At 46.3% G+C, this 22,570-nt stretch overlaps 1 protein-coding gene across 8 annotated transcripts in view; it reads right to left on the reverse strand.

Moving 5' to 3' along the window:
- Positions 1-22,570, reverse strand: part of PALM2AKAP2 (PALM2 and AKAP2 fusion) — a 496,857-nt gene that overhangs the window by 215,758 nt on the left and 258,529 nt on the right. For all 8 annotated transcript variants that reach the window (XM_032635250.1, XM_032635254.1, XM_032635248.1 and 5 more), the window contains 2 exons: positions 5,868-5,982; positions 4,675-4,696 (listed from right to left, as the gene is read on the reverse strand). In XM_032635250.1, the coding sequence (XP_032491141.1) occupies positions 4,675-4,696; positions 5,868-5,982 (137 nt within the window). The remainder of the gene's footprint in view (positions 1-4,674; positions 4,697-5,867; positions 5,983-22,570) is intronic.

Here is a 22,570-nt window from a genome sequence, read left to right on the forward strand (position 1 = left end):
AGTTATATGCCGATTAGACCACTGCTGACTCACGTGCGTCTGAATAACCCAGGATATACTGACATTGGACCATGATGTTCTGTGGGAGTGGATGGGGTGGAGTTTCTCTAAGAGAATGGGTTCGTCTATATCAACTCTTTGGGGAGACAGAACAGGAAGTCAGGAGTCAGCAGGCAGGCAGGCCCTGAGTTGGAGTGAGGCTCTGGTTACTGTCTCTCCCTGGGGCCTCATGTGTGCTGGAGTTGGGCCCTGGGTTGGGCAGACATGGTTGAAGGTCCTTCACTGCAAGGAAGGAAGATGGCCCTTTGAGATGATGGTGGGCTGGGAGATGGCCATGAAGCAGCCTGTAGGGACCCTCTGAAAGGGGCCTGGATTGGAGCCAGAGCCTCTGAGTGTGGCCACATGTCCAAAGTTGCCCATTATTCTCCATGTTGAGCTGCCCTGCCAGCATTCCTCAAGTTAGGTTGCAGCCTCTGCTCTCACTCTGGGGAGCTGTGGGAAGGGTCTGGGCCCCAAGGTAGCACAAGGCAGGACCAGAGATAGCAGCAGCTGGGGGTAAGTGGGGCTTGAGCGGGTAGAGAGAGATTGCTAACAGTGGCCCATGGGAAGGAGGGAGCAGCAATGTGGGGTTAGAGAGACAGTTTAGGGGACAAGAGATGACCAGAGCAAATGTGCAGAACTTCTGAGCTTCCCTGAGGATTTCCAGAAATCCGTGGAATGGCAATCACAGTAAATCTGACTTCCTGCATTCACATGAGATGGAGACTCAAGCCGTTAGACTTGAGTAAGACTCTGTGGACTGGTCACACATGTCTAGTACATCCTATGCTACATATAGAATTTCCAGGACATCTTTGCATTCTGAAAGTTTTAGCAGCTAGAAATAAAAGCCACTCACAGGTGGGGAATTCTGCATGTGATTCCTACTGCTTACGTTTCAGGCTCCCCGAGAGGCTGCTCCCTGCCAGATGTGAGTGGGTGATGGAGTTACCTTTGCCCAGTGGTCACTGGCTACAGGCTTGAGGACAGCAGCTCTTGTGGGGCTGGGGAGCCATGGCTTCTGCTAAGAGAATAAGGGGGGTGGCGAGGAGTGGGGCGTGAGGAAAAGGACAGGGCAGCCCCTCAAAATATCATTAAGTAGTAAACCCTAAGGTTCTGTAGCAGGGAGGGTGTCTGATAGACCAACACAAGGAATAAGAAACAGGGCCTCCGAAGCTTCCACAGGGAGATGTCTTCATGTGGCCTCAGTCAGTAAACTGCCCTCTTCCTGCCAAAGTCAGGGTGGGCTATCATGCTTCTTCCCACCGTCCGAGAAGGCAGAGAACAGTCACTTACAGAGCAGAGATGTAACATGAGTGCTTCTCATTAGTTCTGGCACTGATGAAATCTTTATGAAGAACATAAACAGCTAAAGCTAGAGGAAGAAAACAGATGAAAACTCTCCTGAAATCGTGGCTTCTGGGCAACTGAAGACACACTGAGCTGTCCCAACAATTGGTATGAAGGTGTTTTTTTGTTTTGGGGTTTTTTTTGACCACACCCTGTGGCACGCGGGATCTTAGTTCCCCAACCAGGGACTGAATCCGTGCCCCCTGCAAAGGAATTGCAGAGTCTTAATTACTGGACTGCCAGGGAAGTCCCTGGTATGAGGGTTTTGATGTGGGAAAGATCCCAGGCCACCCCAGACTGGGATGGGATGGAAATCTACAAAGATCAGTCTCAAACAGCAAGGATGAGATGGGCCCAGGACAGACATTTTCCTTTGCCAGTTTCTGGCCAAGGGTTTCACACCAGCTCCTCGGTGGGTAAAGAACAGAGGTAGCTCTAGGTACATACCACATGCAGTTTTATACTTACACAAAACACTGTGCCTATTTAGGGCAGTAAAACAACCCACCCAATCGATGAGGACTCTGCCATATAACAAGTGTGTATGTGGGGTGAGGTGGGGAGGAAGTGAGGGGGGGTCAGAATGTATGTTGCCAAGAAATTCTACTCCAGATTGGAATACATTGCTCTTGATTGCCAAGGCTACCATGTAGTTAAAAACCATTGGTGATCCAGCAGTCCAGTACCTTTGTTTTCTCTGAAAAGCACAGGGAGACATGCACAGGGTACCTGAACCGTGGTCGTTACACATGCACACGCTAGCTGCCGACTCCTTGGCAACTCATTAAACTGGAAACGCTTCTGCTGATTATCTGCAGCCTCTTGTCCAGTTATATAATTTCAGTTGGGCCTGGATTCTGTAATCATCGTGTTTCGGAAGTTGGGTATTTGTCCTAAGCATCATTATTCTACAATCATTTTTTTGTTAGGTCTTAGTAACAACAATTGGTTGATTCTAAGAGGGTCCTGGCACTTTGAAATCAAAGAAAGAGAAAAGATTTAGACATCCCAAAGTCCCTCAGCTGGATGTGCTTCATGATGAGTTTTTACCCTCAGGACCACAGAGTGGGCCTATAAACACTGACTGCGTTCTTGGAAGGACGTGCTCCCTCCTTCAAACTTTTCTTTGCCAGCAGATGTGGTGTAATGGAAAGGTCTCCCCAGACTTAGTTATAACCAGACACAGTAGGAATCATCATCCAGGGTGACAAGGCCATGGAAATTTTTCCCTGGCCACTTCTTGGGATCCCTGAGACTTCTGCATCCTTTTAAGCCTGAGTTCACCCATCCTGTCAAAAAGTGATGAAGGATGGAATCATGAAGGTGATTTTCCTCTGTAGGTTCCCTTCTCAGTCACAATCGTGTTTCTTACCATCTTTATGAACTACTTAGGTGAACAGATGAAAATAGTGGGAAGTACACAGTACAGGTGGAAATGAGAGAAGTTCAGGGTGAAAGCGAAAGAGAGAGCAGTGAGAGTTTATAACATGGCTTCATGGATGCTTGTTAACAAGTCATAGACTACATGGGTCTCCATGGCCCACACAGCTTTCCCTGGGACATGACATGCAGGCTCCATCCTTTCCCTAATTAGAGAGAGAAGTCTAGGAAAGGCCCTGGTTTGAGAGAAAAAGAAGTGAAAGCATAAAAAGTTGATGTGGGGCTTCCCTGGTGGTGCAGTGGTTGGGAGCTGCCTGCTGATGCAGGGGATGCGGGTTCGTGCCTCGGTCCAGGAGGATCCCACATGCTGTGGAGTGGCTGGCCCCATGAGCCATGGCCGCTGAGCCTGCGCATCCAGAGCCTGTGCTCCGCAACGGGAGAGGCCGCAGCAGTGAGAGGCCCGAGTACCGCAAAAAAAAAAAAAAAGTTGATGTGGACGCTTCCGATATGTGGGTATCTGTGGGTCGATGTCTGACACTGTTACTGCTGGTCACTTACACGGCCTCTGGGCAGCCCTAGCATGAGGGAAGCCCGCTATCCTTCCCATGCTGCCACCCTCAACTCCCCATAATAGGCAAGGCCACCTCTTCAGTCCATGCTCCACCCCCAAAGCACAGAACAAATGTCCTGATTTGGCCACACCCTAGAAAAGGTTCTAGAACTACTGAAAGTCTTCCTCCTGGAGTCCCTGCTTGCTCGACCCTGACTTGCCTCTGAGCATATGCGCTGGACACGTGAATTTAATTTAATACCTTCCCAAAGATCACCCAAGGAGCCAAATCCAGATCCCCTGCCTTTTACTTGCCTAGAGGGTGGCGGGGAGAACCCAGACAACCAGTTTTTTTGTTTGTTTTCTTTTTTGCTGAAGTTAGAATTATCGTGATTGCAAGGATCTTTGCTAATCCAGAAGAATGCATTATCCGTCTCTGCATTTTAAAATCTTTAACCATACATTTCCAAAAGACATTGGGAAAACACTGATGCCAACACTTATTCTGGCTCCTGATCATCTTCCTAATTTAGAGGTTGACCTCATGAGAATCAGGTGAGCAGATGGTATCTGATCTTCCGACAAGCCCCGGCATTTTAAGACAGGTCTAGCTGAGGGCCAGAGGGAAAGAGGGAATCAAGTGGTTTGCATGAGTTTGTAGCTAACAGAGGAGCAAGGTGAAGGCTGAGAAGCACATAATCCCAAGTTCATCACATGGCCCCAGTGAAGGAGAGCGGAGGGGAGGGGACGGGAGGGGAGAGCAGAGGAAGGCCCACTCCTGCCAGGGTGGGGTTTAGGAAGCCAGGGCCCTGCTCCCACCCTTCACCTGCTCCTGGCCAACCATGCGCCACAGGGAGGGAGGTTCTGCCCAGCCCTGTTTCCCTGGAAGGCTGGAGAAACTGCAGTTTTGATTCAAAGTAAAACCAGAGGCCTTAGGAAGGTTTCCTAAACATCAGATGATGGGCTCCTGCCGCATACTGTAACCTGGAGACCTAACCACCAGCACCAGTGGCCTCATCCCTACCAGGGAACTGGTCCTGAGGCTGGCACTCTTGGCTGAACATATTTCAAGAGAGATCAAAGCAGTGAACCTTGGGGACCAAATGGGAAGGAGAAGAGCCAGGCCAACTGTGTAAGCCTGGAAAGAGTTGGTCAAGAAGCAGTCCTTGAAGAGGAGAGGCTGAGGAGACGGGGGGCGTGGCCCTCCTGAGCACCCACAAACGGCACTTCCCTTCTTTCTGATGCCCTTACAAACCAACACATCGCGTCTCCTGGTGAGCCTGTGTTAATGAAACCCACTAAGCTGATGGATGAAAACATTCAGGTACAGATGGGGAGAGAGCGCTTACACTTACCTCCATCCGTACTGGAGAAGCTCTGTGGAAACAAAAGCAGGGCCAGAGCGTCACTACACACGTGGGGAGATGACCCCTCACTCATTTAACCCATCTTTCTCCCCCAGAACTTGACTGTGGTGGGCAAACCCCATGCTTTCTTTCCTTCTGGGAAATTTGTTTGGGATCCTGAAATTTAAGGGAAAGGTTTACCCTTCCCACTTTACCCCGAATTTCTCCTACAAGAGATATATTTCAATTATTCAGCAAATACCCTGGGTTGTGTTGGAGAAGTGACATCAGAAAATCCCGCCTTAAAATGAATGTGATTAGACTGCTTTCCTATCAACTGTTGGGTACCTGGGGAAACATGTGTTATAAAATGGAGGGAGGGTCCTGAGTTACTCACAGCCTGCTGGCTTTATGGATTCTCCCTTTGCTACACAGTACCGTCTGTTTTCACAGACAGGCATACCTCATTTTACTGGGCCTCAATATTGCATTTTTTACAAACTGAAGGTTTTTGACAACCCCCAGTTAAGCAGATCTGTCAGCACCATTGTTCCAACAGCATTAGTTTTAATTAAGGCATGCACATTTTTTTTTACACATAATGCTATTGCATACTTAATAGACTACAGTATAGTATAAACATAACTTTTATATGCACTGGGAAACCAAAAAAATTCATGACATGCACTTTATTGCAATATTTGATTAATTTCAGTGGTCTGGAACCAAACCTGCAATACCTCCGAGGCATGCCTGTACGGTAAAATTTCATGTTTCACTGATGCTTTGTTTTTGGAGTTCACGCCCATTTGATATGGTTTTGTCTTTGGCCTTTTTATAAAGGAAAGACTTCAAGCCACAGGGAGTCTGTTTAATCTGCTTCATAAGAATTGGTTTTAGAATTCTAGGGTCTAATGGGAGATGACTTTTCAGGCATTAGGCATATAAAGGGTTTGGACCGTAGGGAGATGGGGTTAATTTCATGACTCTTCTCTGTGCTTCTGGTGGGCCAGGTGGACCCACCCCTGAAGACAGGCCACTCTCAGCTTCAGAGATGGCACTGGTCCTCACGCATCTGCCCCTCAGAGTGTGTGGCTTAGTCTTCTCATCAATACCAACCGGCCTTTTCTCCAATTGGCACCATTCTATGAGCGCTTACTTCCTCAGGGATATAACTGAGAAGTCACATTTGTTTCCTTCACCTTCTGAAAGTCCTTGAAGGATTTTTCTGTCTCCTTTAGTTTCTCTAGGATGATTTGCTCTTTGGCAGATATCTGGGACTCTTCACTTTCCAGTGCTTGTATTTCCTGTTCCAGCCTGGAAAACACACAAACAGAGGGCAGGTTACTCTACTGTCCTGCCACCCCTGGACCAGAGAGCAGCTTCTTCCTGCTGGGTGACTTCCTGGCGGTCTGCATTTTACATGATGCTGCGGTACCTGGCCAAGGCTTTACCTCACAGAGCATCCTGTGTTTCCAGCTTTGCCACTAAGCAGACACTGATCAAAGGAAACCAACCCAGAGGTGCTGCCACCAGGTCACTGCCACCACTTTGCAGTTTGCTTTGGGGCCTCCCCTTCTCTTCACGTGTACATTCTTAACTTGGAGGTAGATGGTTTTGCATAGCATAGGACACACTCTCTCCTATCTCAGAATAACTGCTCTTCTGTCAGCTTGGCCACGGGTGAAGAGCCAGTCTTGCTCAAAGGGAATATGTTGCCGAGAAATGGCTGATGGCCAGTACCCTTGGGAACCTGCTGTCACCTTCCTCAGTGGCCTAACCTCTACTACCAAGAAGACAGGAGATGGAAGGGACTGATATGACTGCCCCCACTCTTCTGAAACTTTCCTCAGTTTTACAACCCTCTTATCTATTTCCTGGAAAGGAAATTTCAGCACAGCCAGGAGACTCTGGGAATATTCCAGAACAGCAGCTACAGTGATGATTTGGGGGAAGTCTTGGCAGCTCTATTCTTGCAATGAAATGATAGTAACAACCATTTAACTTTTCTTGAGCACTAAATCTGTGCCAAGAGCTGAGCTAAGAATTCATATGGATTATTGTATTTAACCTTCCCAATGACCCTATGACCCTATGAGCCGGGAATTCTCATTTTACAGATGAGATCATGAAGGCTTGGCTTGGTTAAGGAACTAGTTTACTGGTGCAGAGCCTTGAGGCTAGGGTTCAAGCCAGGAAGTGTAACTCTAGACCCTGTTCCTAACCGGTGCTAAACTCTAGCCACATGGGCTCTACAGTACTTCACATATGCCCTGCCTTGTTACACACTGAGTGTGCTGGTATACTAGGGTGGTGCTGGAATGCACCAATGCCTTTGGAGGTTATGAAGGGATGGATGTTCCGCTGCCTACAGGACTCCAGATCATTATGCTTCCAAATCGTTTGGTCTGAATTTATTCGTTCATTCATTCAGTTCTGCTTTTGGTCTCCTTCCCTGTGTCGGGCTGGAAGCTTTTCTGCAGAGTCTATGCCTGCCTCCCCCTGCTCCTCTTCCATCTTCTAATCTGCTGTTGGGAACTGGCTAGTGAGATCTTCTGAGGGGTAAGGAACACCAAGATACAGCCATGGGATTTTTGCACTGTATCCCTCAGAGGCCTTTTCTGTTTCCTTACTAGGCATCAGAAAAATGACCTCTGGATGGATAAGACTTTGCAGCAATTACTTTGGGTTATGAAGACAAACACTGTGTGTAATGGTGTCTCCTCCAAATGAACACAGCTTCAGATATACTGATCATTTCCCTCACAGTAAAAGTGGCAGTCCTTCTGATGACAGCATCTAGCCTCCTAATACCTACAGAGCCTCCACTCTTACCAATAAGTCTACTTCATTTTATGCTTTAGACAGAGCTACTCCTTATTTGTCCATTTGTGCCCCATGATTTTCCCTCCTTCAAGAAACTCATTTCTAAACCCTAACCATTTTTGAAGTCTTAACGCAGATATCATCCACCCCATGAGGCTTTCACAGATTCACCACCAGGAAATAATAAGACCAGAGGTCTTATCAAGTCTACTATATGTTAGTGCAATGGTTCTCAACCAAGGTGCTTTTGTCCCCCAGGGCATATTTGGCAATGTCTGGGGATATTGTGGCTATCCATCACTCAAGGAGAGTAGAGTTGGTGCTACTGGCATCTAGTGGGTAGAAACTGATAAACATGCTACAAAGCACGGGACACCCCCCCACAATAAGGAATGATTTGCGCCCCCCCCAAAATCAACATTGCCAAGGTTTAATAGTTCTAAACCCTGTGTTAGAGTATACACACATTGTTAATTTCCCCTACTAGAGTATAAATTCATCATGGTGGGGGCACAAATGCTCAATACAAGTATGTTGAATGAATGAAAAAGCTGAACCAAGTTGCAAAAAAGTCATAGCTCAGCCAAGATGAGATCTTCAGGATTTCTGAGACCCAGGTAATTCTTCAGCAAGCTTTGACTTGAGAGGCTGTGTGTGGGCTGAAATGCAAACAGAATCTAGAGACGGGCCAAGCAACACCAATGTATAAACAAAGAGATATCAACCTTTGCTGTTCCAAATGTTCAGCAAACCTTTTACACACATCTGTGTAAATTACTTTGGGAGGAATCAAGGAAAGGAATATAAGCAGCACGGAATAGGGACAACTCAGATGATCTGTAAATGGAACTAATTCACTGGGTAGAGGAGCTCTGGGCTAGAGGTTTCCTGGAGAGATTGGATGATAGCACTGGCCAGGTGAATTCTGAGCAGATTTCATCTGAATCTCAAAAAACCGAGTATCTCAGCAGATATTTAGGATGTGGGTAGATTCCATTATTCTAAAACAAATTCCCTCCCTTCCCCCTTCACCTCCATGGGAAGAGTATATACGCCCCTGACCCACTGATTTGGGTCACATGATTTGCTTTGGCTTCATGGTGGGCGGGATGTACTTCCCTGACCCTTTGGGTGCAGCCATGTGACCTGATTTAGCCAATGGGATGTTAGCAGACATGACACAAACAGAGGTTTGGAATGTGTTTGCTCCATTGGGCTTGTCCTCTTGTGCCTCTGCTGGCACCAAGAGAACAGCTTCTCTGGGCAGCTGCTGTCCCTTCAGCCTGCACCCCAGAAAGAACACATGGGGAGTGGACAGGAGCCCAACCCAGAGTCAGAAGCCATGACCAGTCAGACCTGCACCTTCAATTAGAGCCACTCAGCTAAGTCCAGCCTAGATCAGCCAACACCCAGCCTACTCCTCACAGAAGTGTAAGTACAAATGATTTTTGTTTTAAACCACTGAGTTTGAGAGTAGTTTGTCAAAGAGCACTATTGTGACAACAACTAACTGACACAGTTCAAACATGTACCATAATGTTCACTGTAGCACTATTTACAATAGCCAGGACATGGAAGCAACCTAAGTTTCCATCGACAGATGAATGGATAAAGAAGATGTGACACATATATACAGTGGAATATTAGCCATAAAAAGAAATGAAATTGAGTTATTTGTACTGAGGTGGATGGACCCAGAATCTGTCATACAGAGTGAAGTAAGTCAGAAAGAGAAAAACAAATACCATATGCTAACACATACATATGGAATTTAAAAAAAAAAAAAAAAGGTTCTGAAGAACCTAGGGGCAGGACAGGAATAAAGACACAGATGTAGAGAATGGACTTGAGGACATGGGGAGGGCGAAGGGTAAGCTGGGACAAAGTGAGAGAGTGGCATGGACATATACACACTACCAAATGTAAAACAGACAGCTAGTGGGAAGCAGCCGCACAGCACAGGGAGATCAGCTCGGTGCTTTGTGACTACCTAGAGGGGTGGGAGGGAGACACAAGATGGAGGGGATATGGGGATATATGTATACGTATAGCTGATTCACTTTGCTACACAGCAGAAACTAAAACAACACTGTAAAGCAATTATACTCCAATAAAGATGTTAATAAAATATACATATGTGTATGTTAGAGAGATATATATTATATATGTGTGTATTATATATATTATATCCTAATGATATATTTCCTAATAACATATATCTATATAAATATATGTATATATGTATGTGTACGTATATCCCAATAATACCTGAAGCTAAAAGATTAGAAAGACTATAATCTACCCCTCTCCCCATTTCCCCCAATCCTTAGAGAAATCAGGATGGATACAGAGTACCCCTTCATGAGCGTTAAGTTCGAGAAAACAGGAAAATATCCATGGTAGTTGTCTCTGGGTAATGAGCTATTGGGTGATTTTTATTTTCTTCTTTATAATTTTCAATATTTCCCCAATTAAAAAAAACCTCATGTATTCCTTATCTAATCAGAATAAAAACAGTAAATCACTTAAAAAAAAAAATGCCTCCTCTGGCCTAGCGCTGAGAAGGCTGCCTTTCACAGGCTGTGGCACTGGAAAGGAGCCAGGGTCCCAGCTTCTCCTAGGTCGAGTGAGGGGTTAAAATGGGCACAGTATCGATTTACATTCAATTCAACCAACACTGACGGAGCTTGTCTGGCTGGACTCAGAGTCAGGCACTACAAGGGATTCTGGAAAAAAGTTGGGTTAAAAATATCTGACTTGGGGGCTTCCCTGGTGGCACAGTGGTTGAGAATCTGCCTGCCAATGCAGGGGACACGGGGTCGAGCCCTGGTCTGGGAGGATCCCACGTGCCGCGGAGCAACTAGGCACGTGAGCCACAACTACTGAGCCTGCGCGTCTGGAGCTTGTGCTCCGCAACAAGAGAGGCCGTGATAGTGAGAGGCCTGCGCACCGCGATGAAGAGTGGCCGCCACTCGCCGCAATTAGAGAAAGCCCTCACACAGAAATGAAGACCTAACACAGCCAAAAATAAATAAATAAATAAAAAATATCTGACTTAAAAAAAAAAAGGCTGACTCTAAGTAACTCATTTCTTCCGATGAAGCAGGCTCAAGTGATTAAGAATTCTCTGTGACCTGATGCCCACTGGCTGGCCCAATTGTGTCCACTGCCCGGGCCCTATGGGTTTCAGGGCTCTTGGCTATATAGATCAAGTGCTAAAGATTTGGGTCGTGATACTGTGTAACTGAGAAGGAACGGAGAGAGAGAGAGAGGAAAAAAAAGCAACAAAACTAGACTTTCACGATAACACCACCTGAGTTTCATCCAAAGGGAATGAACTCAGGATATCGACAGTTTATATAAGTCTGAGTGAGTCAGATCCAAGCAGCAGCTTTCTCCACACATGCACATGTGGGCACTGGACGGCCCAGACTGACAACTTTTCGTGGAAAACCTGAGTCCCAGGGCTGAGGAGCTTCCCAAGAAACTGAGTGTCATGGGGTTAATAAGAGTCATCCCAGTTGGGCTAGAAATGTCAATGTTTTGTAGTTTCATGACCCAAATCTAATGCAGTCTTCCCTGGAGGAGCCAAGCTAAAAATAAAGAATTGGCAGGAAGTGTAATTTACACTCAAGGTTAACCAAGGCTCCTTAGGCTGAGACAGGTGCATGTAACAGCCTCTGACTGGCTTGCTCAGTTTCTCCTGAGCAAGCAGCAGACTGTAATAGACAGTAAAGAAAGGTGACACACTGCAGCTATGCACGTTCAATCTACTGGCGATGAGGTTGCAATCCTGGCCAAATGGTCTCATAAAATCGACCTAACCCCAACAGACCTTCCTAATGGGAAAATACAAAGGACCTATGGCGCTATAAGGTGCATCGATCATTCTCTCATTTCAAAGTCCATGTATATATCCATCCATCCAACTTAATGCAAGCACCTTCCTTCCATCAGGCACTGCGCTGAACATCAGGGACAGAGAGCTAAATCAGCCACGGTGTCTGCTCGGGCGAGCTCTTGGTAAAGTAATGAGAAGAGCCAAGTAAACACATAAATTTCAAGAGAGCCCAAAAAGAGCTGGAGGAAAGAACAACGATTTGGAAAAGTGTCAGTTCCTCAGGGGACTCCAAGTTGCCTGCCCAAGATTTGTTCTCCCCTACTCCCATGCTAAGAGAATCTTTATTTTGTGGGGGATATGTGGCAATGTACCCAGCTGAAAATTTACGCATCCAGCTTCCTATGCATAGAACGGTGGCCACAGGACAGTTCTGGCCAATGAGATGTATGTAAACATTATTGGGCGAGACTTCTGGGAAAGCTGGCATATGCCCTCGGCCTTTCCCTTCTTCCTGCCTGGTACAGGGACCTGGTGCTAGAGAGATGTATTAGCTTCCAACTGCTGCTCTAACAAATGACCACAAACATAGTAGCTTACAACAATATCAACTTACTATGTTACACTTCTGTGGGTCAGAAGTTTGACATGGGTATCAACAGGCTATAATCAAGAGGGGGCTGAGTTGTGTTCCTTTCTGGAGGCTTTAGGGAGGAATCGTTTCCTTGCTTTTTCCAGCTCCCTGAGGCCACCCACAGTCCTTGCCTCATGGCTCCCTCCTCCATCGTCAAAGTCAGCAATGCTGTAGCTCTCTGACCATCCTTCCCCAGTCACATCTCCCTCTGACTCTCTTCTTCTGCCTCCTCTCCACTTTTAGGGATCCTTATGATTAGATTGAGCCCACCCAGATAATCCAGGGTAATCTCCCTATGTTAAAGTCAGCTGTTTGGAGAACTTAATTCCGTCTATAACTTTAATTCCCCTTTGCCATGTAACCTAACATACTCACAGGTTCTGAAGGTTAGGACGGAGACATCTTTGGTCGGGGGGGGGGGGGGCGTCCATTACTCTGCCTACCATAAGGCATATGATGCTGTAGGTGGAATAGTCATCTTGTGTCCGGAAGGGCAAGAGTCTGCTAAGGATGGCTGAGTGTGCAGAAAGAGAGAAATTGCCTGGGTTCTAGTTAGCACCCTGGAGTGACTACACCAACTCTGGACAGTTCACTCCAGATTTCTTGCTGTGAGTTTAAGCCACTATTGTGATCACAGCTGAACGCAATTTCCAACAGATACAAAGGGGTGAAAAAAACTTGACTTGAGTAGGTATTATGTTAGCCGGGTCTTGAAGGATGCCTTCATCGGGTAGCAAAGAGAAGAAAACGTGCCAGGCAGAGGAGACAGCACAGACCGAGGCCCAGAATATAATACATCCCTCCCTCACCCAGGAACATGTGTCCTTGCATGGCCTTTTCAATCATTGCACACTCTGCCCTCCAATGGACATAGCTCAGCAAGATGCCTCAGAGAGGTCCCCAATATTCCTGTCCCTCGTCCCCATTGCTCACTTTGTGCTCTCATTCTGCTGGGCCTGGACTGGGCCAGAAATACCTGGCCTTCCAAGCCCTGCTGGGACCCTACCTTCCCTCATCTGCAGTGGGAGAAAACAAGGCTCAAGCAAAGAGAGATGAGAACAAGAGAGGCTGAGTGAGAGGGACCCTGGCCCATTGATTCTCTAGCTCCTGCTTCCCATGATTCTCTGCGGCACCTCTGCCCTTCTTACTTATAGGAGCCAATCAATGTTCCCTTTGCATGGTATTTCTCAGTGGAATCCAAAAGAGTACAGACTAATACAAACTGGGTTTCCAACAGTCTTACTGTTTGGAAAAGGCTTTGCCTATAAACTCAGGTGTATTTCATTTTTTTCTTTCTCCATCAGTGATGGTTAGAAAAATTGTTATGATACTAACAATTCTAATATTGTTTTTGTTATGTATATACTGCTTATATGTAACAACAGTAATAATGAGGAGGATTTTTGAGTGCTTACTATGTGCTAGGCACTGTTCTAAGTGCTTTACATGCATTATGATACTTAACCTTCACAATGTCCTATGAAACAGGAATTCTTTCACTCCCATTACACAGATGAAAGACTGAGATACAGAAAGCTACTGACTTGCCCAGGGTCACACAGATAATGGGGCCAGGATTTGGACCCTGGTACTGGAGAACCAGGACTCTTTACCACTGCTTTCGACTATCTCCCTAGGACCAATTTCTCCTTTTCCCTCACTTCCTCAAGAATGCATAGGGCAACACAATGGATTTTTCACGCTCACAGAACCACAGAAGGTCAGGCTGTAAGCGGAAGCCATTTAATCACATGGATTTCCAGAAACATGAAGCCCCTGAACTGTTCTCCAACCAGCAGTTATCCTACCTCTGCTTGAAATCCTCTGCACACGGGGAATTCACCACCTCCCAAGGCAGCCCTTCCCTCTTGGAACACGCTCACCGTCAGCACTGGTCAGCGACAGCTAACCAGCTTTCACTCATGGTCTGAGTTCCATCCCTTGGAAGTGCAGAGGTCAAGTTTAGCTAACACCCTGACTTGTAGGCATTCCATTTGGGAAACGGCAAGACTCAAGGCAAATGGAACTCACTACTCAGTGGGGAGCATGCATGATACGAACTGGGGCCCAGAAGTGGGTGGGGGGCGGTGGAAAGAGCAGAAGAGGAAAGGGGAGAGTGACCAAGAGGAAGGGGGACTTCTGGGCTTCTTCATGGAGCCAACTCAGCACCAACGAAAAGCTGAGGCAAGGGGAGCAGTAAAGGAACTTCACAAAATCCTGGGGACCCTAAGGACATTTCTGAACAAGCCCTGAGCAAGACCAGTCTATTCTTCACAATGGACCCATTACAGCTTTCCTCACTGTCGAGGGACATGGGCCCAGGTCACACACATAAACTGTGAACAGGTCAACCATGGCCGCTCAGGCGACATGCATTAGAGTCTTAGTAAATACTTCCAGAACGAAAAGGAGATGCTGACAGACCGGCCCAAGGTGCTGAATTCAGGCCTGTTCTCTCCCCTAGAACTGCAATTTCATAGTTGAGCAGTCAGGTGGGGTGCCTGTCTGACCAACCTGCCAAAACAAGAACCTCAGGGAGAATGTTTGCTCCTCAGAGGATAGGAAAGCTGCCCGCCTCTTTATGCATCCAGCACAAGCCTGTAAAAGAGGCTGTGAGTTGGTCACCAATTCCCATCCTCCCCTTCTTTCAATGCGACGTAACCCCTACAGTTAAGCTGGGCACAGGGCACACAGAATAATGTGCACACTCCCTAGCATCTTTTGTAACCATGGGTAGCATATTCTGGCCAAAGGGATGTAAGTCAAAGTGTTGTAGGGCAGCTTCTAGAACCTTCTTTAGCCCTTTTTTTCTTTCAGCCCTTCCTTCATCCTTCTGCCTGAAATGCACAGGTGTGCAGGTGAAGCTCTCACTGTCATCTTGGACTCTGAGAACAAAGACAGGAGAGGGCTAAGATGGAAGAAGGCTGGGTCTCTGCGGGATTCCCAGCACACAGCCACCAGACAGCTCTTGACTGCCTACCTGTGGATTTCTCCTGGAGGGAGAAATAAACATCTTGTTTAAAGCCACTGTTACTGTGGGTCTCTGTTACTCGCATCCACCTTTAATCCTAAGTGATGCAAGACATTTACCACGTATTGTTGACTTTTGAAGGAATGCTCCTTGAAGCACACTGCGGATGTGGGGCCATAGATAATCAGAGCCTAGAGCCTCATTAATATCTCAGCAGCAAGAGAAGGGGAAAATGAGCAATCGCGAGGTATGCGATTCATTCCTGCTAATCAACCCTTATAAAATGGGGCTCTGCTGGGTCTGTGCTTCATCCCACCTCACCCCACATCCCTGCCCCATCCAAAGTCTCAGCAGGGAAGGTCCTACTCTTTGCACGATAATAATCAGCCATGTCTTAGCATCTCTGGTATGTTGCTACTGTGATGCTTGTGTCAGTCTGATGCTCACAGCTTTTGCCAGCTGAATCATCCCAGGAAGAGAGCCAAGACTAGGCTGTCCATACACTTGAAAGACCTTCCCAGCTTTGCAGTACAGTGAGCTAATCACCACTACACATAAGGCTCAACAACGTGGAGCTCACCCATGACCCTGGAGTTCTGGTTGCAGAGTGGGAGCAGAATACACATTATTCGTAGTCCAGAAGTGAGTCTGGTGACAGATGCTAAGGTGGTGGGCATTATTAATTTTGCCTGCCCAGGATCCCTGCTCTTTTCCTTTGGGGAACAGCATCTAGCTCCTCCACTGGGAAACAATCTCTCTGGAGTACCTTGTGGATTTGGTGAAACTGTTGATCAGACAGCCTCATATCCCTGGCCAAGGAGTGGAAATATTAACTAGGTCAACTGGACTCTAGGTCAACTGGACTCTTGCCCAGAAATCTGCATCTTGGAAGGAGTAGCCCAAGAATGGAGAAAAATTGGGAGGGGGTGGTCAATCATTCTTACAGCAGGATTCTGAAGGGTGTCCCATTAGTTCCTGCTGCCTGGATCCTCAATTCTGCCCGGGACCTGATTATCTAACCCCTCCATTCTAAGACTATCTATCTATCTATCTTAATAGCTTTCTGTTTCCATATTCCAGGTAGGACACCGTACAGAATACTGTTTCCTTTCACACACATAGATGCTACAAAATTCATTTTCCATATTTCAGGAAAACAGTGCATTTGTTTCTATGGCACTCCCCAAATATTTTTCATTTGTGACTCAATTTGTAAGGAAACAGTTTCCTTTTACTTAGATGAGTATATCTGGAATCACCATAGATCATTTGGTATTTTACTGTGAAAAAGGTTAATGGCCTTTAAATAAACAGAGGATTTCCACTTCTCCTTGTGAAAGAACAGGACCTTCCTTGACTGCAAGGTGTCAGTGGAAACTCAAGCCCATTTCATTTTTTTCCCCCCTACGTCATCACCGAGACAGAAATATGGCCAAGAAGAGAATGGTGCGTTTAAGAATTCCTGAAGCATAGCTCATATCCTTTCCCTTGCTGAAAAGTTGACTTGATGGTTCTCCATCATCGGATTGACTTTCTTAGGTGGAATTCCTGTCACACCCTCCACCCTCTGCTCTCACGCCTTCCCAGCCTTACACCTTCCTCTGTGTCCCAGCCAGAACCAACAGCAGGCTGCTCTGTGAAAAAGGCTGGAATGACTCTCCTCTCCCAACTCTATCTACTGGATACACCTAATAATCAAAGCCCAAAGTGTTTCCGTAGTAATGTTTTCCTTCAATCCCCTCAACCTAACGTGTTCACTCCTTCCAAATCCCCATAGCATCCTTAGACCTCTTAGGTACTTGTTGCACCCCACCTGGTCGTAGAGCATTAAAAATGTATTTATCCTCCCCAACCCTACCTGTATTATCCCTCTCCTGAGTACAGGCTTATTGAGAAATAGGACGATATTTTATTATTTTTATTATCATATCCTATTATTTTATTTTATTACTGTACCTTATACTCTTTCCTGTATACACAGATGCTCAATAAATATTTGTTGAGTGAATGAAAAGCAAAGCAAAGCAAGAACACACTTTTAAAGGATTCTATAGTGAAACTAACTTGGAAATGGTGCTATTCAATATAATTTAAAAATCTCGGCTTGGTTTTGCTACTTTCCCCACCCCCCCAAATGTATTAAAATTTGTATATTCATTGAAAAAAATCAATATTGGATTACTTTCTATTTTTATCTGAGTGAACAGCTGGTACATATTAGCACTTTTCATTACTGATGTTGGTGCAATCAAATTTAATCCCAAGTAAATATGAATGAAAATTTCTCTCTCCATCAGTTTTCCTAAGCCCCTGGAAACCAGCCTATTCTTTTCTTGTGTATTTATCTTATCTGGAGTCACATGGCTCATACTGTCAGAATCTGTGCAAGTTGATTTCTTCTATAGAAAATCATTTCCAAGCCAGCGCCGAGCATTGATTTCTTGGGTGTGATTCTTGTTTGGGTCTGTTTCATCAGAAATAAAGAGCTTTGATTACATGAAAGTGAAATGATCTCCTTTCAAAGCAATACATTTCTCAGTAGCTTAAATCCTTTCTTCCCAAGAAATATCCCTTTCTGCAGGAAGAGAAAAAGTCTCATCCAGCCTTTCACCTCCAGCCTCTGACTCAGAGACTCTCCTGCTGAAGGCCAAGGCCTCCACCTGTGCACCTGACCTTGTGCCGATTCCTCTGGGATGGCGTTTACCCATGACCCCCTCCCCACCATAGCTTCAACTGCTCTCCAAGATGCCTCCTTCCGTTTGGCCCCTTTAGAATAAATTCGCTCACATCAAAAATAGGTGGGGCTTCCCTGGTGGCGCAGTGGTTGAGAGTCCGCCTGCCAATGCAGGGGACACGGGTTCGTGCCCCGGTCCGGGAAGATCCCACATGCCGTGGAGAGGCTAGGCCCGTGAGCCATGGCTGCTGAGCCTGCACATCCGGAGCCTGTGCTCCACAACGAGAGAGGCCACAACAGTGAGAGGCCTGCGTACCCCAAAAAAAAAAAAAAAAAAAAAATAGGTGAACTTCTCTTGACCCTGCGTTCTGATCCAATTACCGCTGAATCTCTCTCCCAGATTTCCCCAATAGCACTCGCCCCTTGCTCCCTCAACTTCCTCACATCCCGTCACCCCTCGACTTACTCCACTCTGCTGTGGCACCCGCCACGCTGTTGTATCTGATCTTGTTAAAGTCCGTGACATCCTAACTGCCACGTCTAATGGATACTCTTCAGTGGGAATCTACTGACTTCTTCCCTTTATAAAACGCTGTGGACCACTCCTTCTCCCCTTCAGAGGCCAGGATACCACATTCTCAATATGCGTGCCTCTTCTACTTCTCTGTTAAATGTTCACTTGGCTCTCCATTCTATCCCCCACTAAACATGTCCACGCTCGTACACACTGACTTATATGTACCCAACCTATATCTTCAGCCTCTCTCGTAACTCCAGTCTCTACATACAATTGCATTTTCAGTGTCTCCACCTGGATGGTCCATAAGTATCTCAAACTCAACATATGCAAGACCAAACTCATCTTCTCCATAAAGCTGTTCCTCCTTCCGGCATTCTTTAGTTCAGCTGCTGGTACCGCCACTAATCCATTCTATTTAAGATGGAGACCTGGATGTTATCTTTTGTTGTTGTTTTTTTGTTTGTTTGTTTGATTTATTGATTTTATTTTTTCTTAATTTTATTGAAGTATAGATTTACAATGTTAATTTCTGCTGTACAGCAAAGTGATTCAGTTATATATATACATATATTCTTTTTCATATTCTTTTCCATTATGGTTTATCACAGCATACTGAATATAGTTCTCTGTGCTATACAGTAGGACCTCATTATTTATCCATCCTGTATATAACAGTTTGCGTCTGCTAACCTCCAACTCCAATCCATCCCTCCCTCCCCCTTGGCAACCACAAGTCTATTTTCTATGTCTGTAAGCCTCTGGATGTTACCTTGATCTCTGACTTGCTCCTCTCTGGTAAACCCCACACACGTATATTAGCTACTAAGTTCTGTCAGTTTGCTCCCTGGGTAATTCTACTTATTAATCTGCTCAGGTACCATCTCCTTCTGGAAGTCTTCCCTGACACATTTCCCATGCTTTCTCGCTGCCATATCTTACAGACATATTTCCACCACCAATTTTATGCCACTTGTATTTTAAACACTTCTTTATGGATTTGGGGTTCTGTCCCCAACTCCCATTTGCAAACCTCTTGAGGATAATAACCATCTCTTCTTTATCTTTCTTTGCACATGGCTCCTAGCATCTCGCTAGCTTGTGTCTAACGAGGAACCTGGCTTAGTGAAAGTTCTCAAGAAATGCTGGTTGAGTAAACGAATGCATAAATTGTTTTTCAATTGAAAGTAGCCTCAAGACACACCCTTTGGCTCAACTCCTTCGGTCAAAAAATGATTCTTAAAAAAATTAAAAATAATGGCAACTCTGGACTTAGTACAAGGAGCTGATTAAAAAGAAACTTGTCTTATTTGCTTTCTCCTAAGATAATGTAGAAGGTAGCTGCTGTGTTTTCTAGACTTTTCACTCTTCCCAAATGTCTCAAATATATAATTTTACTTGACTCTGTGTGTGTGTGCGTGTGTGTGTGTACATGCACGTGTGGTGTAAGTGTAACATACTGCTCTTATTTACTCTGGGGCTCATCTAAATAAAACCACAGGCAGAGGACGCATAGATGTGCAGAAATTGGGTGAGGATGATGGACTGTCTCTGCGTTTACTTCATTTTCCCCTGTGATTCTCTTTGAATTCACCCCCTCACGCAGGAAGCATATGGTCTTTCATATCTGATTGTGAAAATTGTTTATGTGGTGCATTCCTCTCTTCCAAATCCCTGTTTATTCACTGTTTATGCCTAAATCCAGCACTCTGTGATAGCTTTCTTGCTGAGTTAAGAGCTTCCTGTCAGCCTCTGTGTGTATGTGTGTGTGCATCCACGGGGCTTCAGCCACAGCTTTTACAAATGCCCACACTGCGGATGATCGACACGTTTCTGCCTGTTGTCCTCTACTGGAGGTTACTCTGGAGAGACTGACAGTGCTTTCAAGATACCTGAGTTAGTACATTAATGAGTCATTCATGGATAAAAAATTATTTAATGTCCAAGAGGAGTAGTGGTAAAAACAGCTAACACTGGGTGAGCATTTACCATGGGCCAGGCAACGTGCTGCATGGTTTGTAAGCATTATTCAGTTCTCTGTGATCTGCATAGTAGCTACTACTATAATCCACACTTGACAGATGACAGGCCAGAGGTTGAGAGAGGATCAGTAACTTGTGATCTGCCACCAGTCAATGGTAAAGCTGGGATCCAAACCTAGGTTGGCTCGCTGCTGGAGCCTAGGATTTCTTTTGTCTTGTCTTTTTTTTAATTGAAGTATAGTTGATTTACTATATTGTGCTAGTTTCAGGTGTATAGCAAAGCAATTCGGTTATATATATATATATATATATATATATATATACACACACACACACATATATATATATATTCTTTTTTTTTCAGTTCTTTTCCATTATTGTTTATTACAATATACTGTGAAGCCTAGGCAATTAACTACTGCCCTGTGCCGCCTCCTTCCAAGAGCAAATGAAACCGCTCCCACACCAAAGGTTTCCAGGGTTTCCTCTTTTTGCTGTAGAATTTTCTTTTCCAACATCTTGATCAGGGAGAGCTACCCTGGCTGAGGCTTGAGCTGATGGGGAGCCCCTCCCCCTCCTCCTACCTCCTCCTTGCCTGGGGTGGACCTTTCCACAGAACAGAACGTGGCTTGGCAATCAATGTGCTACGAGAGTGGAAACAGCTGCTGGTGTATTGCTATGCTCCCCACAGTGCCTACACTGCTTTGTACACAGCCAGCGCTCAATCAGTGTCTCCTGCAGGACTGTGGTTCTGAAAGGGGGCATTGCTCTCTGCGGCCACTGACACCCTGGGCTTCCATGAGCTGCCCAACAGGGCACCTAAGGACAAATAGCGCCTCTGGCCTTTGAGCCCTAGAGAGGAGAATGGTCTCCATCTGGAAGGCACAGGTGATGGCTCAACTGTGCCCAAAGAGGAGACTCTGAAGGAGGCTGCCCTGGGGTGCCGTGGCAGGAGCTGGGGACTCTGCAAAATCCAAATGGATCTTCCTAAAGGAGTCTTTCTCTCAGGCTTTGTTTTTTTTTTTTCTAATTGTGTTTTCCATGCTTGACATTACCAGGTGACAGCTCCTCCTCTGCGAGAAACTTGTCATCCCATGGGGATAATTGCAAAGTTATTCTAAGAGTTCCTGCTCAGAAGAAATCAAGCCAATCAGGAAGCTCCTCCACTTGGGCTGTGCCTGGCTGATTGTTTCCCACTTGGACACTTCCTGCCATTGTTCCCTGGCCTGTTCTCAGAGGCGCAGCTACAGAACCCTGCCCCTTCCTCTCTGGAGCCCAGGGCCGCACTGGTGGCTTTGGGTCGAGGTATAAACGAGGCTCAGAGATCAGGTACTTGGCTGGAGGAAAACGCCTAAAAGGAAAACAGGAGCAGTTCCTGGCCCGAGTGGTTAAAGCGGACACGAGTGTTTGGGTCTCTCTGGCTTATTACCAAGAGACGCTGAAATATGCTGGGTCTTTCATTAGCTGTTTATCAAGCATGTGTTGAGCTAGTACAGTGATAGTTACCCAGTCTCTATTTTTAAGAAGTTCATCATCTCATGGGGAAGACAGGTGTATAAACATTTACAAAATAATGCTTTGCAGAGCTCTAACGGGAAGTGCCCAATGCCACAGGAATGCAAAGAAGAGAGCTTGACTAACTCTGCTTAGGGAGTGGGCAGGGCAGGATATCAGGAGTTTGGGACATTTCAGCAGGATCTCAAAGGATGAGAAAAAATGATCAAGGCAGGGCTTCCCTGGTGGCGCAGTGGTTGAGAGTCCGCCTGCCGATGCAGGAGACACGGGTTTGTGACCCGGTCCGGGAGGATCCCACGTGCCGCGGAGCAGCTGGGCCCGTGAGCCATGGCCGCTGAGCCTGTGCGTCCGGAGCCTGTGCTCTGCAACGGGAGAGGCCACAACAGTGAGAGGCCCGCGTATCGCCAAAAAAAAAAAAAAAAAAAAATGATCAAGGCAGAGAGGCGTTTAGAGGGCATTACGGGCCAAGGCGGCAGCGTGGACACAGATGCTCTGGGGCAGAAATGCGCAAGGAGGTTCAAGCATCTCTGTAGGACTGGTCTCTTCCGAGTGTGCTCAGGATGGGAAGAGAGTGATGGGGAGGGGAGGGTCCAGGACGTGATGGATCTTGAATGCCACACTCAGGAGTTTAGATTTGGTCCTGAAGGCAAAAGGAAACCATTTAAGTTTCTTGTCTGTCTGTCTGTCTGTTTTAAGGGCGTGATCGGATCAGCCACGTTCCAGAAAGACCACACTGGCAGCTATGTGGAGAATGGGGGTGGATGTAGGGGAGAGAAGCAGAAGGAAAGCATAAAGGTCAATTAAGATTTACCCAGGGGCTTCCCTGGTGGCGCAGTGGTTGAGAGTCCGCCTGCCGATGCAGGGGACATGGGTTCGTGCCCCGGTCCGGGAAGATCCCACATGCCGCGGAGCAGCGGGGCCCGTAAGCCATGGCCGCTGAGCCTGTGC

This window comes from Phocoena sinus, chromosome 6 (genome assembly GCF_008692025.1).
Source record: "Phocoena sinus isolate mPhoSin1 chromosome 6, mPhoSin1.pri, whole genome shotgun sequence".
Classification (NCBI taxonomy): domain Eukaryota; kingdom Metazoa; phylum Chordata; class Mammalia; order Artiodactyla; family Phocoenidae; genus Phocoena; species Phocoena sinus.